This window comes from Protomyctophum bolini (assembly GCF_963924005.1).
Source record: "Protomyctophum bolini genome assembly, chromosome: 15".
NCBI classification, from domain to species: domain Eukaryota; kingdom Metazoa; phylum Chordata; class Actinopteri; order Myctophiformes; family Myctophidae; genus Protomyctophum; species Protomyctophum bolini.
Genome location: NC_137876.1, coordinates 4,021,434 through 4,045,258, shown reverse-complemented (window position 1 = coordinate 4,045,258; position 23,825 = coordinate 4,021,434). Strand labels below are relative to the sequence as shown.

General features: G+C 45.1%; 1 protein-coding gene across 1 annotated transcript in view; it reads right to left on the bottom strand.

The window, feature by feature from the left end:
• dicer1 (dicer 1, ribonuclease type III) overlaps window positions 1–23,825 on the bottom strand; it is a 71,374-nt gene that overhangs the window by 18,353 nt on the left and 29,196 nt on the right. Inside the window, exons 13-25 of the mRNA XM_080783427.1 lie at window positions 23,551–23,793; window positions 22,606–22,763; window positions 18,325–18,457; window positions 16,547–16,622; window positions 13,997–14,136; window positions 13,321–13,500; window positions 10,097–10,310; window positions 7,856–8,009; window positions 6,276–6,458; window positions 2,857–2,962; window positions 2,099–2,274; window positions 1,382–1,565; window positions 321–1,109 (exon numbers count right to left, since the gene is read on the bottom strand). Coding sequence (XP_080639553.1) covers window positions 321–1,109; window positions 1,382–1,565; window positions 2,099–2,274; window positions 2,857–2,962; window positions 6,276–6,458; window positions 7,856–8,009; window positions 10,097–10,310; window positions 13,321–13,500; window positions 13,997–14,136; window positions 16,547–16,622; window positions 18,325–18,457; window positions 22,606–22,763; window positions 23,551–23,793 — 2,736 coding nt within the window. The remainder of the gene's footprint in view (window positions 1–320; window positions 1,110–1,381; window positions 1,566–2,098; window positions 2,275–2,856; window positions 2,963–6,275; window positions 6,459–7,855; window positions 8,010–10,096; window positions 10,311–13,320; window positions 13,501–13,996; window positions 14,137–16,546; window positions 16,623–18,324; window positions 18,458–22,605; window positions 22,764–23,550; window positions 23,794–23,825) is intronic.

Below are 23,825 nucleotides of genomic sequence, written 5' to 3'. Positions count from 1 at the left end.
ACTGAGGGACTGCCATTGATTTTTTTTTTTTTTTCGTTCCATGAAAGCAGGGAATCATAGCATCAAATTGACATATTGGTTGTTCAGTTTGACCCACCAGTTTTGGAGATATGGCTTATAGAGTAATTAATGTCTTGCAGAGAAACAGCGAGTTGAGAAAACAGGCTTGAAAGGTTCACTTCTGTGGTCTCTAACATTACACCTATAGCTACATGTTTAAGCATTCATTTCATATTTACATATGACCTACAAGCTCGTGAGCTATGAGCTTGTAGATCTGCTATTTATCAATAGCAAAAGTATAACATATTGCTTCTTACCGGCGGGGCGGGTAAAGGTGCTGTGTTGACGTCGTGGGGCGGCGGCGGGGCAGCCGTCGTTGGGATGCAGGCTGAGGTAGCTTTATTCACGAGGTCCGATGAGGAGGAGGTCGGAGGAGGAAGAGGAGGGGGCTGCTGCTGCTGCTGCTGCTGCACAGGAACTGAGGTAGTGGTTTGTATTGATTGGGTGGCCTCCGGCGGGAGCCGGGAGGCTCGTTGGTGGTGGTGGTGGTGAAGGTGCTCGTTGTGTTGGTGGCCGACTAGGGCAGTGCCGTTGGTGAGGTTCCTTGTGCGGTCAGTGGCGTCGTCATTGTCTTCTCCTCCTTCTCGGGGCGTCTCAGGGGCCACCCCTCCTCCTTCTCGGGGCGTCTCAGGGGCCACCCCTCCTCCTTCTCGGGGCGTCTCAGGGGCCACCCCTCCTCCTTCTCGGGGCGTCTCAGGGGCCACCCCTCCTCCTTCTCGGGGCGTCTCAGGGGCCACCCCTCCTCCTCCTCCTCTGGGCGTCTCAGGGGCCACCCCTCCTCCTCCTCCTCCTTCTCTGGGTGTCTCAGGGGCCACCCCCCCTCCTCCTCCTCCTTCTCTGGGCGTCTCAGGGGCCACCCCTCCTCCTCCTCCTCCTTCTCTGGGTGTCTCAGGGGCCACTCCTCCTCCTCCTCCTCCTTCTCTGGGTGTCTCAGGGGCCTCTCCTCCTCCTCCTCCTTCTCTGGGTGTCTCAGGGGCCTCTCGTCCTCCTCCTACTTCGACAGGGGTGGCGGTGGTGGCGGCTAGGGGCCCCTGCTGCTGGGTCTCCTGCTCATGGAATAAAAGCAAAAACAAAAAGTGATGTAAATAGGTTTTCAATGTAATGAGTCCCTGGGACGCAGGGATGGTCTTTTAGAATGAGTCCCTGGGATGTTCAACGATCTTAGGAGTCATATTTTGCTTTTTTTTTTTTAAACAAATTGCAGCATTTAACCCCCATTTCATTTGATATGGTTATGTGGTTACATTCATGTAGAAAACATAAGAAGAAATGATTATTATAAATAAAACTAGAATAAAAAAAAAGTGTTAATCCATGCCTGTTGCTCCGGCGGGGGGGCGTGGCCGGGGCTAGGGGGCGGGGCTACAGTTGGCGCTTGGCGTTTACAGTGATCGTCGTCGACCTCGTCTTCGTCGTCTTCCTCCTCGTCCTCCTCGGTGCACGAGGAGATGAAAGTCTTGCTGTCGATGGAGCGCTTCCACCCGAAGTCCAGGTTAGGATACCTGAGGAGAGGAGAGGAGAGGAGAGGAGAGGAGAGGAGAGGAGAGGAGAGGAGAGGAGAGGAGAGGAGAGGAGGGGAGGGGAGGGGAGGGGAGAGAGAGGGAGAGAGAGAGAGAGATCATAAAATATTATTTTTTTTGCCTCTCGTTCAAAATATGAATGCTTTGGAGCTTCTAGCGATATAATAGACTCAAGACCAAGGTAAGCTAACCAAATATTTCCCTTGTTTTCCGGGGGGGGGGACTTCAGAGTAAAAGCGGCCATGTCTTTCCGACACCCCAGAGCTCCTATTTTGAAGGCATCCCGGCACCGTTCACAACGGTAAGCTAATATGAAGGCAGAGCGAAGCTACGGGTGGGTGCCTTATAGAGGCTCCTCAAAAAAAGGAAAAAAAATCTGAATATTCTTCTCTGGCCTGATATCATTGAGGATGCGCTATAGGACGTGTACACACACGTCCTTTGAACGCGTCGATCGGGTTCCCTAGGACGTGTGGGACACGTCCCTACGGACGGGAAAGGGTTAACCGTATTACCTGAAGTCGGGGGGCAGGTTCTGCGATCCCACCCCGGCGTCGGTCGCCGTCTGCGCGCGCAGCTCCTCGGCGGTCAGCAGACAGTGCAGCCGGTAGAGGATGCTGGGCAGACATACTGCCTTCCGCCACAGGGAGGCCGGGATGGGGTGGATGGCACACAGCTCCGGCACCAGGATCTAAACAACAACAACATTAAAACCCTTTAAAGGATGGGGTGGATGGCACACAGCTCTGGCACCAGGATCTAAACAACAACATTAAAACCCTTTAAACATTGCCTCCCGCCACTAGAGACAGGACCATGCGGCCATAGTGCCAGTGAAATGAGCGAAATAACAAAGTAGAAGAAGAAGAGATCCTAGGCAATGTTATACTTCAGCTATTGACAAATAGCAGATCTACAAGCTCATAGCGCGGCACGAGCTTGTAGGTCTGCTATTTCTGAAAAAAATGTGAAAATGTGTGCCTCAAATCTTTGAATATATATTCTTTCAGACTTTCAGTTTTTAACAAAAATCTTTGCTTCTGGAGAGGTCTCTGGAACAACATATTTTCAGATGGGGGGACGGCGGGCCAATTACATATTATTTTTGGGGTCCTTGACATGAAATAATCATGTAATAAGAACCACTGATATAGAAATATAATATGAGGTTTTTCAGGAAAATAAATACATTTTAATTATTATGTTTTTGTTTTAATTCGACGTCAGGCCTAAGTGGGATAAGAGAGAGGTTCTTCACAGGAGCAGCCATTACCTGTTTGTTCTGCAGGCTTTCCCACTTGGCTTTCCTCTTCTCTGCACTGCTCAGCGGCAACGCTTTGCCCTTCTGGTTCAGGTGGCGAGGAGTTAGCAGGTTCAACCTGGACCGCACAAGGAAAACAGAGGAGTTAGCAGGTTCAACCTGGACCGCACAAGGAAAACAGAGGAGTTAGCAGGTTCAACCTGGACCGCACAAGGAAAACAGAGGAGTTAGCAGGTTCAACCTGGACCGCACAAGGAAAACAGAGGAGTTAGCAGGTTCAACCTGGACCGCACAAGGAAAACAGAGGAGTTAGCAGGTTCAACCTGGACCGCACAAGGAAAACAGAGGAGTTAGCAGGTTCAACCTGGACCGCACAAGGAAAACAGAGGAGTTAGCAGGTTCAACCTGGACCGCACAAGGAAAACAGAGGAGTTAGCAGGTTCAACCTGGACCGCACAAGGAAAACAGAGGAGTTAGCAGGTTCAACCTGGACCGCACAAGGAAAACAGAGGAGTTAGCAGGTTCAACCTGGACCGCACAAGGAAAACAGAGGAGTTAGCAGGTTCAACCTGGACCGCACAAGGAAAACAGAGGAGTTAGCAGGTTCAACCTGGACCGCACAAGGAAAACAGAGGAGTTAGCAGGTTCAACCTGGACCGCACAAGGAAAACAGAGGAGTTAGCAGGTTCAACCTGGACCGCACAAGGAAAACAGAGGAGTTAGCAGGTTCAACCTGGACCGCACAAGGAAAACAGAGGAGTTAGCAGGTTCAACCTGGACCGCACAAGGAAAACAGAGGAGTTAGCAGGTTCAACCTGGCCACACAAGGGAACACATCCAGTTATACTAACCCCTGCCCACAAAAACAAGAAAGAAAAAGCGGGGCATTATCCTCCCAGTCAAGCAATTTCCTTCAAATTGCCTCGGCCTCTCCGCAACCGCGCTAAAATTACCGTCAGTGGTGGAAAAAGTACAAATACTGCAATTTAGAACTACTTTGTTACAAGTAAAAGTACGGAATTGAAAAAGTACAAAAGTATCGGCATCAAAATGTACTTAAAGTACTGAAAGTAAAAGTTTTCATATTGCAGAATGTCCCACTTCAGAAGTTCAAAATGTGTACAGAAGTCTATTGAAAATAGCAGATCTACAAGCTCACAATGCGACACGTTGCAACGCATTGTGAGCTTGTAGATTGGCTATTTTCAAATGGCCAAAATGTATAGGGTTGAAGTGGTCAATGTATGTTTTCTAATCTAAATTAAAATCGCCAAAGTAAGTAAAAAACGTTGGCTCTGAATGTAGTGGAGTAGAAGTGAAAGTACTGGAAATTGGAGATACTCAAGTAAAGTACAAATACCTCATAAAATTGTACTTAAGTAAAAGTACTTAGTTACTTTCCACCTCTGGTGAATGTGACTCAGAGGTTCTGGTTTCGTAGAGCCGGTCACCGTGACTCGGGTCAGGTCAACCTTCAGTTCAATCAAGTTAATGCATGAAGTGGAACTCTACGATTCTCTTCCTTAACCCATTCCGGGCGGGAGGAATCCCTTTTGGTGTTTCAAGCATTATGTTACGCTTTAGCTATTGAACAATAGCAGATCTACAAGCTGGGCCTATGAGCTTGTAGCAAAGGAAATAGAGCATGCACCTCCACTCTAGCCCAGGTGCTAGACAAAAAGGCCTGAAGAAGATCCTATAAGTGATCGAAACGTCGAATCTAATAAACCAGTGGAGCTGAGTTACATACCAGTGTTGCAGACTCTATTTTTCAACCTATGAGCTTGTAGGTCTGCTATTTTTTTAAAATCGTGAAAATGTTGTGGTGCAAATCTTTGAATATATATTCTTTCAGAGCGAACGTTTTTAACTCAAATCTTTGCTTCTGGGGGGGAATAACATATTTTCAGATGGGGGTCGGCGGCTACTTACATATAATCTTGGGGGTCCTTGATATGAAAATGTTTGAGAATGACTGACATAGAAAACAGTTTAGAAGGCATTTGTAGAATGGTTCCCAGGTCTAAATGGGTTAATGGCTTAGCATCCATCTCATTACCCTTTCCACAGACCGAGGGAACTTTCTTGGGTAAAAAGAAAAACTGAAAAAAACTTTCCAAACTATTGAGAAAGGGCAGAGGCAAGAAACGTCAGGAAGAGAGTGAATAATCCACTTCCTGAACGAGTTGCTCTTTTTAACCTATTTTATACTGTATGACAGTGCCAAAGAAAAGCAGCAGAAGTGGTCCATCTACACGGCATCACATGCATTGTGAACTTGAGTAATCTGCTAAGCATTGCGAGCATGTAATTGGCTTTTTTCACATGAACGGTAATGGGGCGCACACACCAAGACTACATTTCAATAATTTATTCTTACATGTTTGTTGGACAGGAGACAAACGTTTCGGCTATCCAGCCTTCATCAGTGTCTTAAATTACCTTCAAAGGATAGTTCAGATTTTTTTTAATTTAAGCTGTATGAAATACTTAATTAATATAGTGGTTGCAACTGTATTAAATTGATTGCCCGAGTCCCGTGGTGGGAGTTCTGCTCTGGTTTTGGTTAATATTAAGTAGTTCCGTTAAGTAGTTGTGGGGGGCACAGGGGGACAAGCATTAAAAGTAAATTAATCCACAAAACTAACGTCATTTGTATCGTTGACCCGTTTCTAAAATATTAGTGCAACTTTCTTTAATGTTTTACCCTATCACTACGCCCAAAAAATAGTTCCAACAAAGTTGAACGAAAGTTGCATGCACTAATATTTTAGAAATAGATTTGAGTTCAAAAGTTTGTAGCATGGCCGCGCTACGAACTTGTAGAGCTAAAGTATAACATAATGCTTTAAAAAAGCAAAAGGGGGTTCCCGCCCCAAAATGGGTTAATATGAGGAGAGTGTGGAAATCAGACATGGGAGAAGACCTTAAGAGGCGGCTGTTCATAGCTACTGTGGAGTCAGTACTGCTGTATGGGGCCGAGACATGGACCCCCACAGTACAACAGGAAAAAGCCCTGGATGGAGTCTACACAAGAATGCTACGAATGGCACTAGGTGTCACATGGACGGATCGCATCAGAAATGTGGACCTCTATGTCAGGTCCACATTTGTCTCTAAGTCAGAGAGAGGAGGATGAGGCTGGCAGGGCACTGCGTCAGGCACCCAGAACTTGAGGCAAGTATAAATTGACCCTATGGGAGCCAACCCAGGGCAAAGCCAGGAGGGGAAAGAAGCGTACCACCTGTAGACGTGCTGCAGCGCCACAGCTTGGCTGACAACACTGCAGAGCTCAAGAACCTGATGTTGGATAGGAATTTGTGGAGGGCAGCGATCCAGGAATCCCGAGTTGGTGTTGGCTAGACCTCACTCTCGCAGCAAGAAGGGTTAATATATACTAGGTTGGAAAGGTCCAGGTTGTTGGTACTGACCTGGAGGAGGTGTGGTCCACGTCTAACAGGGGCTGGTTGAGGTTGGAGAGGTCCAGGTTGTACTTGGTCTTGTAGTACTCGGCGAACGTCTCGTACTCGGGCGACGGGAAGCGGCTGAGCGGCGTGAGGTCCGTGTACACGTCCGCCACGTAGAAGCGGTGCGGCTGGTCGAAGTTGCGATACCTGGAGAGGGGAGGGGAGGAGAGGGAGGGGGGAGGAGAGGGAGGGAGTTAAAACCCTGAGCGGCAGGGACGGAGTTCTCCGCCCTATCAATTAGTAACACCCAACGCTCAGGACAGAGATTGATCGATATCAAAACCGATCGCATCGCTCCACAGGCTGGGAGCGTCTGTTGCACAACACTCAATGTTATTTTACGGTTGGGACGTCATCGAAAATGCCCCCCCCTCCGCCATTTTAGCTGACGAGATCGAAAATTTGAAAAAGTCGAAAACTCTTGATCTAAATCATTCCGTCCAATTCTAAGAAAAGATTATGCGTTAAGACGGCTCATTGTGGCCCCGTCGATCGAGTGTGTTTTGGCTACATCTAGCTACTTCAGCCACATCCGGGATAGCATCCGGTCTGTCGCTAAATGTGCTACAACTGCTATAAATCACTGGGCGCTCTGATTTAATGGATTAAATAACCCCGGGGCGTTCGGGGTGTTAAAAACCCCTCTTTCATCACACAAAGGGAATGGGCTATATATGCACACACCCCATTTTGGAAAGAACTTGGGCTGATACTAATGAAGGCTCTGTGTTCCATTCTGGTCAAACAAACAATGAAAATGGGCTGATACTAATGAAGGCTCTGTGTTCCATTCTGGTCAAACAAACAATGAAAATGGGCTGATACTAATGAAGGCTCTGTGTTCCATTCTGGTCAAACAAACAATGAAAATGGGCTGATACTAATGAAGGCTCTGTGTTCCATTCTGGTCAAACAAACAATGAAAATGGGCTGATACTAATGAAGGCTCTGTGTTCCATTCTGGTCAAACAAACAATGAAAATGGGCTGATACTAATGAAGGCTCTGTGTTCCATTCTGGTCAAACAAACAATGAAAATGGGCTGATACTAATGAAGGCTCTGTGTTCCATTCTGGTCAAACAAACAATGAAAATGGGCTGATACTAATGAAGGCTCTGTGTTCCATTCTGGTCAAACAAACAATGAAAATGGGCTGATACTAATGAAGGCTCTGTGTTCCATTCTGGTCAAACAAACAATGAAAATGGGCTGATACTAATGAAGGCTCTGTGTTCCATTCTGGTCAAACAAACAATGAAAATGGGCTGATACTAATGAAGGCTCTGTGTTCCATTCTGGTCAAACAAACAATGAAAATGGGCTGATACTAATGAAGGCTCTGTGTTCCATTCTGGTCAAACAAACAAAGTCAGGGTGCCGCTACACCAGTGGGTCTCAAATGACCCCGTCGTTAACTCTGAGAGTGTACAAATGGAACCGAATTGAAAGGAGTCAGCTTAGGTGGTTCGGGCAATCTGGTTAGGATGCCTCTCGGACGTCTCCCTATAGGCACGTCCGTCCCACTGGGAGTTTTGATCGGTACCTTGGAATGATGACAGCATCCTGGTAGTCCTCCAGCTTGAAGGTGAAGGGGTTCTGTTTGGTGTACTGCGTGGTGGGAATGCCGATGCGGGCCTCCGACTTCTCAATGTCCTCCATGAACTGGAAGTCCAGGTCCAGTGTGCTGGAATCCCCGACTGTACCGAGAAGGACAGAGAAGGATGAATACACAAATGGTACAAACTATTGGCTAAAGTTTTGCTCAAGAAGCAAAGATTTGAGTTAAAAAACTGAAACTCTGAAAGAATATACATTCAAAGATTTGAGGCACATTTTAACGATATATATTTTGTTGCAGTATATAGTAAATAAAGTATGACATAATGCTTAAAACACCATCTTCATAATGCAAACAGTATCCCAAGCGGCACACTTTACTACATATTTCGATGGAAATAAGCAAATTAGCACAATAGCCCAACCCCCATTGAGGGCTTATAATGGGAAAATAGCCAATAATGCACGTAACAACAGGGACGTAACAACTACAAATAAAAGGTATTAGCCTTCTAGCAAGGAATTCTCCTTTAAGACCAGAGACAGATTCTCATCAGTAGCTCTCACAGTTCCAAGATCCTTCAAAAAGTGTTAAAAAAATAGTATGATATTGTATATCATACAATACATACAGTACCAAAGTAAAAGAACGGTAGCATAATGGAAATCGGCCAATCTCGGTCTCAAAATGTTTTGCAATATATTATCTAAATCTGCAAAGTTACTACAGTAACTAAAGCTGTCCAATAATAGTGGAGTAGAAACTAAAGGCCATTATTTGCTTCTGAAATGTAATGGAAAAGAAGTATAGAGTATCAACACGATTTGAAAGTAAAGTAAAAATACTACAAGTAGTACAGACCTTGACCTTGAGGCCACCACTGATTACAGTGGACTGCTTCATTGTCTTGAATTAACGACACCTGATATATCATGGCGCAAGATAGATCTAATTCTAAATGCTAATTTCACTCAGGCATACTTTTACGGTCATTCCTGAAGTGCAGGCCTTTTTTCCTGTCCTTCTAAAAGACTGTGCTACGTTCTTGTTTTGTTATGAGCTCTCTAGGGCAACAGAGAACGGAGTAATAATGTACAGTGTCCATGTGATCATGGTCATACTGTACTTTCTCCCCCCAGAATTATAAATGCTGAACAACGAGAGAATGTCTAGCAGTGACACGTCCCCCAACCTTTCAGAGAGCTACGTACTGCAGCAACCACACAAATAAAACCATGGAAACCTCCCGTTAAGAGTGATTGAGGCAGAATTATACAACAGGTCGTTTCGGAGGAGGCAAATGGATTGGTTGAAAACAGCCGTGCTTTAAACTACCGTATAGAAATGCCTAATCACAACATAGAAATCAGCTGCTTCTTTTCTCCCAGAGTGCTGCTGACTGGGTTGCGACGAGGCTAGCGAGTTTCTTGGGAGTAGTGGCTATACATGTGTCATTAAAATAAGTAATAAGTATAAATACGTTTTTTTGTTAGCGACATCTGTGCCTGCAGCAACGCAGGCATGCATTAATGACGATCTGCTTGTAGATGACAATCTACAAGCTCAATCGATGACAATCTACAAGCTCAATCGATGACAATCTACAAGCTCAATCGATGACAATCTACAAGCTCAATCGATGACAATCTACAAGCTCACAACACGTCGCAGCGTGACGTGTTGTGAGCTTGTAGATTGGCTATAGAGCGTCGCAGTCCCTCCCCCTTTCAGAACAACGAGTGGCCCAGGAAATAAATCCCAATGCATTTTTCCCATAGGCAAGTATTTATTTAAAGACGGTAACGCCGCGGACAAAGCCAACTCGGATCGTGACAAATCATGACAATGAACACAATGTTTTGGGCCGATCAAATAATTTATAAGAAGAAAAACAAAACAAATAGTCTTGTCTCCTGCCTTTATTTTCTTCTCTCTAATGATTTGATCGGCCCAAAATATTGTGTTCATTGTCGTGATTTGTCACGATCCGAGTTGGCTTTGTCCGCGGCGTAACCGTCTTTAAATAAATACTTTAAGAAATGCCTATGAGGAAAATGAACGGCGATTTATTTTCCGGGTCTCTCGAGGGGGCGGGACTGCGACGCTCTATTGTCGGTGTGCAAAGCATGCATTCACAGATGAGGCTTCTATGGAATCGAAATGACTGAAATCAGTCGTTGCTGTAAATCCACGTCAGATTATCGTGCGTCGTCGTTCCTTACTTACCGCCGTTGAGAGGTAGAACGCAGTAGGCCGAGTCGGCCTGCGTGGGCTTGAACTCCAGCGCGGGTTTCTCCAGACGCAGGATGTGGGAGAAGACGTACTGGTGGAGGCGCGTGATGAGCTCCAGCTGCGCCGCGCTCAGCGTGAAGCCGGAGCGCTGCAGCTCGATGGAGATGGTGACCTCCCCGGAGCGCGTGTACACCGGGAAGTGGGGGATCTGGGTTTAGAGCAGGAGAAGAAGAAAACAGAGACACCGATTGGTTAGATGGTGAACTACACCTGGAAGTGAGCCCCCCCGCACCCACCTGCTGCCCGGTTGTGAGCAATTTTTTTTCCTGTTTTCAGACAGTGCTTCTTGTGGTGTGATGACCATGAAGCGTTTGTGAAGTGTGATGACCATGAAGCGTTGTGTGAAGAACAGTGTGTTTTTTTTTTTGTCCTCTGACCTTAACCCATCCCCCACCCAAGTTTCCGTGCCTACACAATGCAACTGTATGTGACTAGAATTTCGCCGGCCTTCGGCCGGCGAATCCTAGTTACATTGCAGCGCAATATGGGAAGAAGGAAATTCTCAGTAGTGTGCCCTGCACATATGTAGTAACGGATGGGTTATAAAGTATTAATAATAACAGAAAGTGTTTTTTATTTCTCATAAATACGCAAACATGGTGAAACAACTACAGTCACAGAGAGCAGTGCCAAGGTAGCTGCTGCCTGCTAACGATGCAAACAACAGCCTTGCCTGTCGTGTGTGTGTGTGTGTGTGTGTGTGTGTGTGTGTGTGTGTGTGTGTGTGTGTGGGGGGGGGGGATAGCACTAATTTGCGACATTTTACTGTGTCATAAATATTTACATCTGTAGCCTATATTGTGATTACATTTGACCGTACATTTGACTCTTGTGTTATATTCTTGTGAAATATTCAGTAAAGTATTGTGGTGAAATATTCACCCCAAGTTGATAAGATATGCAGAGAATATAATACCAAGAACCCCCAGTTTGAAATGCATTAGGCCACAGACCCCCATTTGATACCATTTGCTCTCTGGGAAAATCAGGGTCCATTTGGTTCCATTTGTATGCTCTTGGAGTATGATGACTGCTAACAGTATTATCATAAAATATGTCTCAGTTTGAAGATTCAAAAAAACATATTTCATATGTGTGAGCTTGTAAAGTAGAACGTTCAACCTAGAGACAGTGTTGCCAAGTCTGATCATTATAAGCTACTTTGGACTTGTTTATCTATTGGTAGTCCTTGACATGGAAATGTTTGAGTTCCACTGCTCTGAAACAACATTAGACAACAAAGTTTGACAGTCAACACTATAATTGATTATTTTAAGACTAATTTCCGGACCATTTCTGATTTACCTACTTTGAACTGGCCTATTAACATTTTTATAGACCTGGTTGCTTGTTTCACTCTCACATCCACGATATGTGGCAACCCTGGTTTGTTTTGGTTTGCGTGTGGATGTTTTTTTGTGTTGCTTTAGCATCTTTATCACAGTAGCTATCAGAGGTTGCAGCAGCTGCTGCTGTCATGAAAACGCAAGTTTCTGTCCCAGAAGCTCACGTTAGGTCTGCGCACACTGTATGTTGCTATGGCAACCTGTCATCAAATGCTGCTAACGTTGTGGTCAGCACTGTTAGCATGTGTGCTATCAGGCAAAAGCTGAGATAGATATAAAACTACTGGCCAAAATGTCATACAAAACACAACAACTAAAATCGGAATGTAATTGTGACCTACAGACCATCATGATTTGCTTGCTGGACCTATAATTAATTTATTTGCATTAAATTGCCACTCGCCCATATAAATAAAAAGCAATAGCCTGCATGTGTGTGTGTGTGTGTGTGTGTGTATGTGTGTGTGCGCGTGTGCGCAAGACAGACGTGCGTGTGTGTGCAGGCTGAGAGCTGCTGACTGTGATTCTGTGTGTGTGTGTGTGTATGTGTGTGTGTGTGTGCGCGTGTGCGCAAGACAGACGTGCGTGTGTGTGCAGGCTGAGAGCTGGTGACTGTGATTGACGTGTGAGCTGGATAAATCGGTGAGAGTTGGAAAAAGCGCCCGCAGAGCCAACTCGCAGGCAGTGCCTCAGGCCAGATGCCCGAGAATCGGTACAGGAATCTCTGGGTCACCGGTTTTGGTGTGACACACACGGCTTCCACATTTAGCTTCATACTGGGTGAAAGTGGCGTTCCAAAAATTATTTTTCCCCTCGGAATTCTTATTCACAATGAGATGGAGTTGAGGTGTTTGTGTTTGCTTGCTGGAGCTATAATTAATGTATTTGCATTAAATGTCCACTCGCGCATCGAAGTAAAAAGCAAGATGGCTGCCGATTGCGAGCGGAGAGACCATAGAGTTTCTAAGGGAGAGACGGTGAGAGTAGTGACGTGTGAGCCGGGGGCGGGCCTCTGACAACAGCATGAACACAGGGCAGTGTTGCCAGGTTTGCGAATTGTAAGCGAGTTGTAGTGTGTGTAAATAGCGTGGTTGTGGCCTTGTTTCTGCCGCTGTTGGGGCAACAGAACATGTCGACCAGTTTGTGTCAACCGCTTTTGGTCAGGTGACCAACTCCACAAATGTTAAATTAGATATGATGTCTTCATCCCCCCCCCCCCCCTCCCTCTCTGTCAATACCCCTTACCCACTCCATGCTCCCCCCCACCCCCACCCTATCTTTTCTTTTTTTCTATGATGTAAGGAGAAGTTTGTGGCGGCGCGACTCAGTTGCAGCAGCCCGTGCACTTCAGCACATCGCAATTTCATTTTTTCTGCTGTTCACAGTTGTTCACAGTTGTTCACAGTTGTTAAAATGACAAATAAAGTCTATTCTATTCAATACTGTACTGTACAAGGAGCAACAACACTTTAAAAAGTGAAGTAACATAATAAATGTACAGCAAAAAGCATTGTATGTTTTCTGTGTACAATTATTTGTACACACTTCAAAACAAATAAGGGGGGGGGTTCCTGGAACAACATATTTTCAGATGGGTGGTCGGCGGCCAATTAAATATATTTTGTGGGGGGCCTTGACATGAAATATTGAGCACCACCGATACAGAAACACAGGGTTTTTCAGAACACTGTCAGGATTTAGAAGAGATTTGTAGAATCTGATATCCAGTCTAAATGCTTTTCAATCATCAATCAAACAACAACACCAAAAGGATGGCGTCTCATGCATGGTGGGTTAACAGTATATACGTACTCGAGGTATGGGTTTGGCGGTCAGGATGCCAAAGCAGCGGCTGGTGTCCTCCGGAGGGTAGAGCTTCCTGCGGCGGAAGTTGAGCTCGTCAGGGAGGGGCGTGGTCAGCACCATGCCGATCACGTACAGGTAGTAGGACTGCTCCGGGACGGGGTAGCTGTCCCGCAGACACTCCGGTATCTGGACTCACACGGGACAGGACACACACACACACAAACGGGACACACACACACACACACACACACACACACACGGGATGGGGGACACACACACACACACACACACACACACACACACACACACGCACACAGGATGGGACACACACACACACAAACGGGACACACACACACGGGATGGGACACACACACACGGAGAGAGGGACCAATTAACTCAGTGTTGTTCAGCCCATTTAGGCCTGACGTTGAAATAAATAAAGTCTTCTGAAAGAATATATATTCAGATTTGTGCCGCATTTTCATGATTTTTCTAAAAATAGCAGACCTATGAGCTATTTTTGAATTTAGTTTTAGTCATAAGTCTCTTGAACAGTTTTCATTTAGTCATATTTTGGTCACCTGGAATATCATAACTGTAAATATCAAATATCACTGAATTTGTCAGAAACAACCACTTGTGTCCAGCAGGTGTTACTCATTGTGTTAATGGGGGTCCTCACGGCTTTAGGGTAGCACTGTCTCCTCTTGGTGGAGCCGGGCCGGCCCGGGACGCTGGTCTCCTCCTCGTCGTGGAGGTCCAGCTCCTCCTCGTACTTCACCGTCTCCTTGCCCACGGGCATCAGGTGGTCGTCCAGCTCCCCTGAGGAGGAGGAGGGGGAGGAGGAGGGGGAGGAGGAGGAGAGGAGGAGAGGAGGAGGGGGAGGAGGAGATGGAGGAGGAGGAGGAGGGGAAGAGGAGGAGGAGGAGATGGAGGAGGAGGAGGAGGGGGAGGAGGAGGGGGGGGAGGAGGCATGGATTAAAGGAGAATTCCATACTAAAAGGCTTTCTTACCTTTCTTTGTAGTCGTTACGTCCCCACCAAAGAGGTCCAGGTGTTATTTTGTGCAAAAGCTCCTTATTGGCTGTTTCCCCTACCATAAGCCCTAAATTAATTGCATTGAATTGAATGGGAATTGAATGGGGTGTTGTGCTAATTCGCTTATTTCCATTGCTCAAAATGATAATTTCTTTGTATATATCCTCTCTTCATAATGTAAATAATATCCCAAGCGGCACACTTTACTACTTATTTCGATGGAAATAAGCAAATTAGCAAAACACCCCATAGCCCCATTCAATTCCCATTCAATGCAATTCATTGAGGGCTTATGGTAGGGAAAATAGCCAAAAAGGAGTTTTTGCACAAAAAAACACCTGGACCTCTTTGGTGGGGACGTAACAACTACAAAGAAAGGTAAGAAAGATAAGAAAGCATTCTAGCATGGACTTCTCCTTTAAAGCTAAATAGAAACTCACGGAAATTGTGCCCCCCCCCCCCCTCCACGCTGCTGGTACCGTTTCCCAGAGCAGTCTAGTAAGAGAGTCTTTGTTTTCGTATCGCCCAGCCCTAAGAGATGCCCAACTGTCTCTATGACTCTATGCCTCGTTTACGTCGTTAAAATGTGTTAGTTTCATTGTTTATTTGACCCTTCTGTAACAACAATACATTTTATTTGAATAGAACTTTTCCAGAGCTCTAAAGCCCTAAAGTACTCATGACAAAAAATAAAAATCTCCGTTAAAGTGCCAAGCAAAAAAAAAAAAAAGCCAATAAAAGGACAGGTTTAACCCATTCTGACCTGAGATCAGATTCATACGAGGTTTCCACTGGACACACACTGGTCTGATTAACCCATTCTGACCTGAGATCAGATTCTAAAAATGTCAGTCGTTCTTCGATTTTTCAAAAATAGCAGACCTACAAGCTCGTAGCGCGCCACTCGGTGGCGCGCTATGAGCTTGTAGATCTGCTATTTTTCAATAGCTAAAGCATAACATGATGCTGACACCAAAATGGGTTCCCGGTCAGAATGGGTTAAGAACCAATAAAAATCCAGGCCAGGTAAACCGCAGTAAAACAAACGACAGGTTAGGCCGAGATTTAAAAAAAAAAAGAAATAAGAAAAAGTTACGGATGCCAAACAATAAGGTCATGAATCGCTGAAGGAGGGAAATGGTCTACCCAGGATTCTTACAATTTTAGACATTTTAGCAGACGCTAAGGAGTGAGGCTGCAGCTCTGATTGTAATGCAGACGCTAAGGAGTGAGGCTGCAGCTCTGATTGTAATTCAGACGCTAAGGAGTGAGGCTGCAGCTCTGATTGTAATGCAGACGCTAAGGAGTGAGGCTGCAGCTCTGATTGTAATGCAGACGCTAAGGAGTGAGGCTGCAGCTCTGATTGTAATGCAGACGCTAAGGAGTGAGGCTGCAGCTCTGATTGTAATTCAGACGCTAAGGAGTGAGGCTGCAGCTCTGATTGTAATGCAGACGCTAAGGAGTGAGGCTGCAGCTCTGATTGTAATTCAGACGCTAAGGAGTGAGGCTGCAGCTCTGATTGTAATGCAGACGCTAAGGAGTGAGGCTGCAGCTCTGATTGTAATGCAGACGCTAAGGAGTGAGGCTGCAGCTCTGATTGTAATGCAGACGCTAAGGAGTGAGGCTGCAGCTCTGATTGTAATTCAGACGCTAAGGAGTGAGGCTGCAGCTCTGATTGTAATGCAGACGCTAAGGAGTGAGGCTGCAGCTCTGATTGTAATGCAGACGCTAAGGAGTGAGGCTGCAGCTCTGATTGTAATTCAGACGCTAAGGAGTGAGGCTGCAGCTCTGATTGTAATTCAGACGCTAAGGAGTGAGGCTGCAGCTCTGATTGTAATTCAGACGCTAAGGAGTGAGGCTGCAGCTCTGATTGTAATGCAGACGCTAAGGAGTGAGGCTGCAGCTCTGATTGTAATGCAGACGCTAAGGAGTGAGGCTGCAGCTCTGATTGTAATTCAGACGCTAAGGAGTGAGGCTGCAGCTCTGATTGTAATTCAGACGCTAAGGAGTGAGGCTGCAGCTCTGATTGTAATGCAGACGCTAAGGAGTGAGGCTGCAGCTCTGATTGTAATGCAGACGCTAAGGAGTGAGGCTGCAGCTCTGATTGTAATGCAGACGCTAAGGAGTGAGGCTGCAGCTCTGATTGTAATGGGAAGTTCATTCCATAGCTTTGGAGCCAGAAGAGATTTCCTTACCTATTTTATGGAGCTTCTCGCAGCATAGCAGCGCAACTCCTTTCTCTGCAAGTCTGCCACAAGACATGATAGGACCCTGTTAAGACACACAAGAAGCAAAAATTTGAGTTAAAAACCTAAACTCTGAAAGAATATATATTCAATGATTTGAGGCACATTTTCATGGTTAAAAAAAAATAGCAGACCTACAAGCTCGTAGTGCGCTATGAGCTTGTAGTTCCAGAAGCACCGAGGGTGCCGGCCCGATTCTGGTGAGCCGTGTCCGAAACGGTTGAGAAATGACAGTTACTGTGTGGGGGTCCCTCTACTGTACCGTCTACTGTACTGTCACTGTACCAGTACCATATATACAGTTAATATGTGCGTGTGTGTGTTAGGTTGCGCACAGGTGGTGGTGGTCGGCTGTGAAAGAAAATACATTCAAATATTTGCGCCACATTTTCATGACTTTTCAAAGATAGCAGATCTACAAGCTCGTAGCACGACATAGTTACTTAGTTACTTTCCACCACTGGATGCTACTGTATATGAAAACATTTCGTAGCATTTCTAAAATGTTGTAATTTTCTCCTCTCTACGGTGACCGAATGTAGTGATTCATACCTTTTAAAAGGCCTATTAGGTTTCCAAAAAAGTTTTAACGGCTACACATATAACATAATAACAACCATAAATATGATTTTGATGGCAGTGTGATGTTTCTGTTTCGTACCGTGTACACCAATGGAAGCCTGGTAGGAAAATAGGAACCAAAGGTTCAGTACTAGAGTTGTTGGGATACAGACACTACGGTATTATTTCACTAACTTGTAGCTGCACATGGAACACACGACGTCAGCTAAAGGTTCTCGAGGAGTGGACTGTGGCGTTCCCATGGCTGCTATACTACAGCACAGCACAGAGATGCATAAATACGGTGCCGTACATTGCCTGCCAATTGTCAACAATAGAGGGTATATGCGCGTGACATCATCGTACCTGGAAGTTATGCGGGAACGCCCACTGAGTGGCAAAAAACTACTTTCTGGCCTCGACAGCCCCCATACATCCAAACAGAAAAAGTCCTGTCTGATTGCATTAAAACAATGTTAAACTCACCAACATTAAAGTCCTGTCTGATTGCATTAAAACAATGTTAAACTCACCAACATTAAAGTCCTGTCTGATTGCATTAAAACAATGTTAAACTCACCAACATTGCAGCTGTATACGAAAAGCTTGAATTATCCTCTTTCTATCGGCAAAGTTTTTGTTTCATAAAAATCCACCATAGAAACGTTGTGAGCTATACTTTCTGTCAAGAAATGATTATTTTTCTTAAAGTGTCAGAGTTTGGAAGTGCTTGTTTTCAATAACACAACATTTTGCTGCCTCCTGCATTAGGTTAATTGATTTCCAACGAGCGCTTCCAAACTCCAACACTCCAACATGCTGTTCAATGTTCTGCCACTCCGTCTAGATGAGGGGGGCGTGTCCTGATGGGGAAAATCTTGCATGTGCATACGCTCTACTATACCATCACTGTCAATGGCATTTAATGTTTACGTTAGGACAATGTCTGTGTTTACACAAACCCCCGCAAAGCTGGACATACAGTATATAGGCGGGGCTAGCGGCCCTCAAACATCTCTAAACTCAAAACACTAATAAGTTTCTTAAGTTTCCTAAGTTTCTTCCTCAATCTCAAAATGGTCTCTAGGCGTTCTGAAAGGTACCTTTGTTAGACACACCCACAGACACACCCCCAGATTCTCAGCCACACCCACAGGTTTATTTACCTTAACGGGGGCCCTCAGTGGGGAGTTGATGGGCAGGAACAGAGTCGACTGGTAGCGTCCGTCTTTGGTCTCCGACGTCTTACACTTTGGGGCCAGGTGGGTGAACGGGTCGCTGGGCAGGCGGGCACAATACCTGGAAGAGAAAGCCATGGGGGCAGAGGGTTCAGCACTGGGCACCGCGAGGCAGGGGGAACAACAAGGTAATACAATGTGCTTTAACACAGAACACCCAGCAAAGGAAACCACAATGGCATCAGGATGCATGCTTAATGCATTAAGGTTGTCCTGATCCCATCACCAGATCGGAAGTCGGGGGCCGATCGCGTCATTTTTCAAATGATCGGAATCGGATCGGGAGCAAAGAAGTGTGATCGGGACATCCCTAGTATCAATATTATATCCATATCATGATTATTAGACTGGATATTGTCTGTGATTTTGGATATTGTACTATTGGGAAAAATCGGTATCGGCAGATACTCAAAATCAAATGAATATATATATATATATATATATATATATATATATATATATATAGAAAGGTATTTAGTTGTGTAAGAAGAAATGAGAGGCAGCAGACCTGCAGTTTTCTGGGAGTTTGTTCCAGTTATGCGGTGCATAAAAACTAAATGCTGCTTAGTTTCCCCACATTAATGTGAGGGTTTTGGCGACAGAAAGCAGACACAGTTTGCATGGCTCTAACGTGGAGCCCGGACGTCATGTGGCCGGCTTGTGACATCAAGAGATATGGAATGTTGTGACCGATAGCATAACCGATACGATAGAGAGGGTATACAACCACTTTTTCTATGAGGATTGTGCAAAGATTTTGCAAAATTATGATTATGCAAAGGTATTTATATAAGGCTTATATTTTGTTTACTTCTCACTCAAAGAGAAAACAAATACTGTAAGCAGCTAAATAAGAGAGGGGCCTATACTGTAGCATGTACTGTACATGGTTTACACAATAGTATCCTATAGAATCCCACTGTCAGAGAACATGTAACCGACCCCATTCGATAAGAATACAGGCAATATAATACCAAGTTCCCCCAGTTTGACATGCATTAGGCCACAGGCCCACACTGCTGACCGGTCAGTTCTGTGGCCCCTACTGGCAGTGAGCACACTGCCGACCGGTCAGTTCTGTGGCCCCTACTGGCAGTGAGCACACTGCCGACCGGTCAGTTCTGTGGCCCCTACTGGCAGTGAGCACACTGCCGACCGGTCAGTTCTGTGGCCCCTACTGGCAGTGAGCACACTGCCGACCGGTCAGTTCTGTGGCCCCTACTGGCAGTGACCACACTGCTGACAGGTCAGTTCTGTGGCCCCTACTGGCAGTGAGCACACTGCTGAGCCTGATCGGTCCAGCGCTTTGACGACAGACAGACAGACAGACAGACAGACAGACAGACAGACAGACAGACAGAGCCTCTTGCAGAGCCCATGCCCTAAATAACATTGGTTTCATTACAGGCAGACAGTTAATAAGGTAATTGGTAGGAAAAAAAAGAAAGAAAAACCTGTCATTTTTATGAAGGCATATTAATGCAGACAGTCTGGGCAACGTCTTGGACAACAGCTTAAGGTTTTATCCCATTGTTTATTCATATTCACGTGCACGACCCTCTAAACTAAATGTGTTTTTATTCACGTGCACGACCCTCTAAACTAAATGTGTTTTTATTCACGTGCACAACCTCTAAACTAAATGTGTTTTTATTCACGTGCACAACCTCTAAACTAAATGTGTTTTTATTCACGTGCACAACCTCTAAACTAAATGTGTTTTTATTCACGTGCACAACCTCTAAACTAAATGTGTTTTTATTCACGTGCACAACCTCTAAACTAAATGTGTTTTTATTCACGTGCACAACCTCTAAACTAAATGTGTTTTTATTCACGTGCACAACCTCTAAACTAAATGTGTTTTTTATTCACGTGCACAACCTCTAAACTAAATGTGTTTTTATTCACGTGCACAACCTCTAAACTAAATGTGTTTTTATTCACGTGCACAACCTCTAAACTAAATGTGTTTTTATTCACGTGCACAACCTCTAAACTAAATGTGTTTTTATTCACGTGCACAACCTCTAAACTAAATGTGTTTTTATTCACGTGCACAACCTCTAAACTTAAATGTGTTTTTATTCACGTGCACAACCTCTAAACTAAATGTGTTTTTATTCACGTGCACAACCTCTAAACTAAATGTGTTTTTATTCACGTGCACAACCTCTAAACTAAATGTGTTTTTATTCACGTGCACAACCTCTAAACTAAATGTGTTTTTATTCACGTGCACAACCTCTAAACTAAATGTGTTTTTATTCACGTGCACAACCTCTAAACTAAATGTGTTTTTCTCCCAACGGTCAGTTCTGTGGCCTCTACTGGCAGTGAGCACACACTGCTGATCGGTCAGTAAATGACCTGGAAACGATCAAACTCAAATTCCATAACCGTAATGATGGGAAGACAAAACACACAGGACGCATTTTTAAAAAGACGAAAACGTCACCTATATCAGGTACCTACCGGCGCTGCCAGATTTTACGAGACAATTAAGCAACTAGGTCTATGAAAACAAGACCAAAATAAGTGACTATAGAGGGTATAAAGGTACTAGAATTTCGCGCCCGCTTCGCGATCCTTGTTTGTGTCTTCTCCAACGCTGCAGATTCTGAATTTCTGAGAGCTAGTGACGTGTGAGCCGGGGGCGGGCCTGGTGTGGGCTGAGAGCTGGTGACTCTGATTGACTTGCCACATCTTTTCCGCACATCTTTTTCCGAACACGTTTTAATTGGCTGGAGCGCACGTCTTTTGGCCACGTGACCAACTTGACAAATGTTAAAATAGATAAAGTGAATGGCAGATCGAGTGGCAAATCGAGCGTTGTGATCATAGACTGTAAAAAATATGGACAAAGCGTTCCCCGGGTCTAACGTGAATGTAAAATGAAGCCTGAAATCCCTTGCACTGTAAGTCGCCATCTTTCAAGATCCGTTTGAGCCCAGTTTGGCCATTGGCTGGCCCAGACAACGAGGCGGGACTTCCCCCCTTCTTCTTCGTTGGTTTTTATTTTGACTCGAGTGGGTGGGGGATCCCGTTCATGAACTGTAATGGTAGCCACGCCCCTCAGAACATGCGCGACTTTATGGTCATTTTTTTTATAAATGGGGCCATCATTTTCCAAAAAGAATATTATGACATTAGAAATGAGACTTTAAACTAGTGACTGGAAGCAGAAAGTATTCATGACCATGTTTATTAAGGTAATACAGTCTAGGTGAAGTTGGGCCCAAATACATGGACTTCTATGGAGCTATGGTTTTTTTTGAGCCCAATGACAGCGCCACAACAGGCCATTATATGAACTTTCATTTCCTTAGTGGCTTCACAAAATATCTGTCTGACTGCCCCCCTGGTTGTGATGCGACACGTGAGCTTGTAGTTCTGGAAAAATATATATAATAATCTTGGCGAAAAATAGAGACAAATGGGGGGGGGGAAGCAGTGCGGGAAAACGATTGAAAGCCACCGGTTGAAACAGCATTAGGAAGAAAGCCCAAATGTGCAACTACACTTTAGAAGAGAAAAAAAAAAAAAAAAAAAAACACCTAATATTTAACCCTCATCCTGACAGTTTTCTGAAAAAGCTATGTTTCTATATAAGTGGTTCTTCGATTTTTCAAAAATAGCAGACCTACAAGCTCGTAGCGCGCCACTCGGTGGCGCGCTATGAGCTTGTAGATCTGCTATTTTTCAATAGCTAAAGCACAACATAATGCTAACACCAATTGGGGTTCCCAAAAAACAAAAAAACACAACCACCTAATATTTACAAGCGACGTTACAGAAAATTCAAGTCCAGCGGTTTGCTTCCAATAATCGGCCGGACGATGTGGCAGCAAATGGACCGCACCTGTTGCAGTGTTGTTTTCGTCGACTACCTTTTTCCACCGACGAAAACTAAATGGAAACTAAATGAAAACTAAGCTACAATGACTAAAACTAAAAACTAAATATATGGAGAACTGAGACTGAATGTATTGACAATTTCGTCAAGAGAAAAATATTTTTAAAAAATATTAAAAAACTAGACTAAAATGTTAGGAAGGGGACTAGTGGACAAGAGATCCAATACAAGTCATTTTACACTTGGTTGCATGCTGAAAATAGCAGATCTACGAGCTCACAACGCGTCGCAGCGCGACGTTGCTGCCAAAGACGACAACCCTGACCTGTTGATGTGTCATAAACAACCCTGACCTGTTGATGTGTCCGATGGCGGTGTTGATGGTGACGCGCGGACCTCCGCCGTCGTCAGAGCGCAGGACGTACGGCGGCAGGATGTTGTCATCGTCCAGCACCTGCTCCACCTCATAGTCGCCGCCCTCCGCCGACTTGGAGCACTTGTTCCTCAAGATCTGGGTCACACGGACACATAACATTAATATAGATTAAAAACGTCTGAAGTGAGTGGTGCTGTACTGTACTTGTGCTCCTCCCTGGCCTGTGTATGTGTGTTAGGCTGTGCAACAGTGACACTATAGAGCGCCGCAGTCCCGCCCCCTTTCAGAAAAGCGAGTGGCCCAGGAAGTGGAAGTAATATAATTTATTTAAAGACGGTTACGCCGCGGACAAAGCCAATTCGGATCGTGACGAATCATGACAATGAACACAATATTTTGGGCCGATCAAATAATTTATAAGACGAAAAATAAAACAAATAGTGTTGTCTCCTGACTTTCTTTTCTTCTTTCTAATGATTTGATCGTCCCAAAATATTGTGTTCATTGTCATGATTCGTCACGATCCGAATTGGCTTTGTCCGTCTTTAAATAAATTATATTAAAAGTGCCGATGGGAGAATGCATGGGGCTTCCACTTCCTGGGCCACTCGCTTTTCTGAAAGGGGCGGGGACTGCGGCGCTCTATTGGTGGTGAACAGACGCTATAACGCTATTTTCGTGCTACGACTGACAGGACACAGGGACACACATAGCTGTCTATAGGAGTGGTTTCACCACTCAAAAAATAAGAAATGATAAATTAATAAATAATCCCCTTATTTTGGGTATGCCGTTCGGGGTGAAAAGCTCACAATGACGAGACACCATTTAATAAGAGGTAGTGAAGTCGTGAGCTTTGTTGTAAGATCGGCTATTCTCACTAGTTCAGGCAAACGGGTTTCGTTTCTCTAAAACGGCGTACCTTCTCTATGGCCTTGTACGTCTTGAGGTCCTCCTGGAAGGCGCGCGTCCGCTCGCTGTCGGCCAGCATGATGTAGTTGGAGACGGGGGCGCGGGCGCGGCCCTTGGACTGCACGTAGGAGCGGTACTCCGTGGGCAGGTCGAAGCGCACCACCAGGTTGCACTTGGGAATGTCCACGCCTTCCTCCACGATGCTGGTGGCGATCAGCAGGTTGGTCTCGTGGGCCCGGAACTTCCGGAGGACCTTCGAGAGGAGAGAGAGAGAGAGAGGTTTTT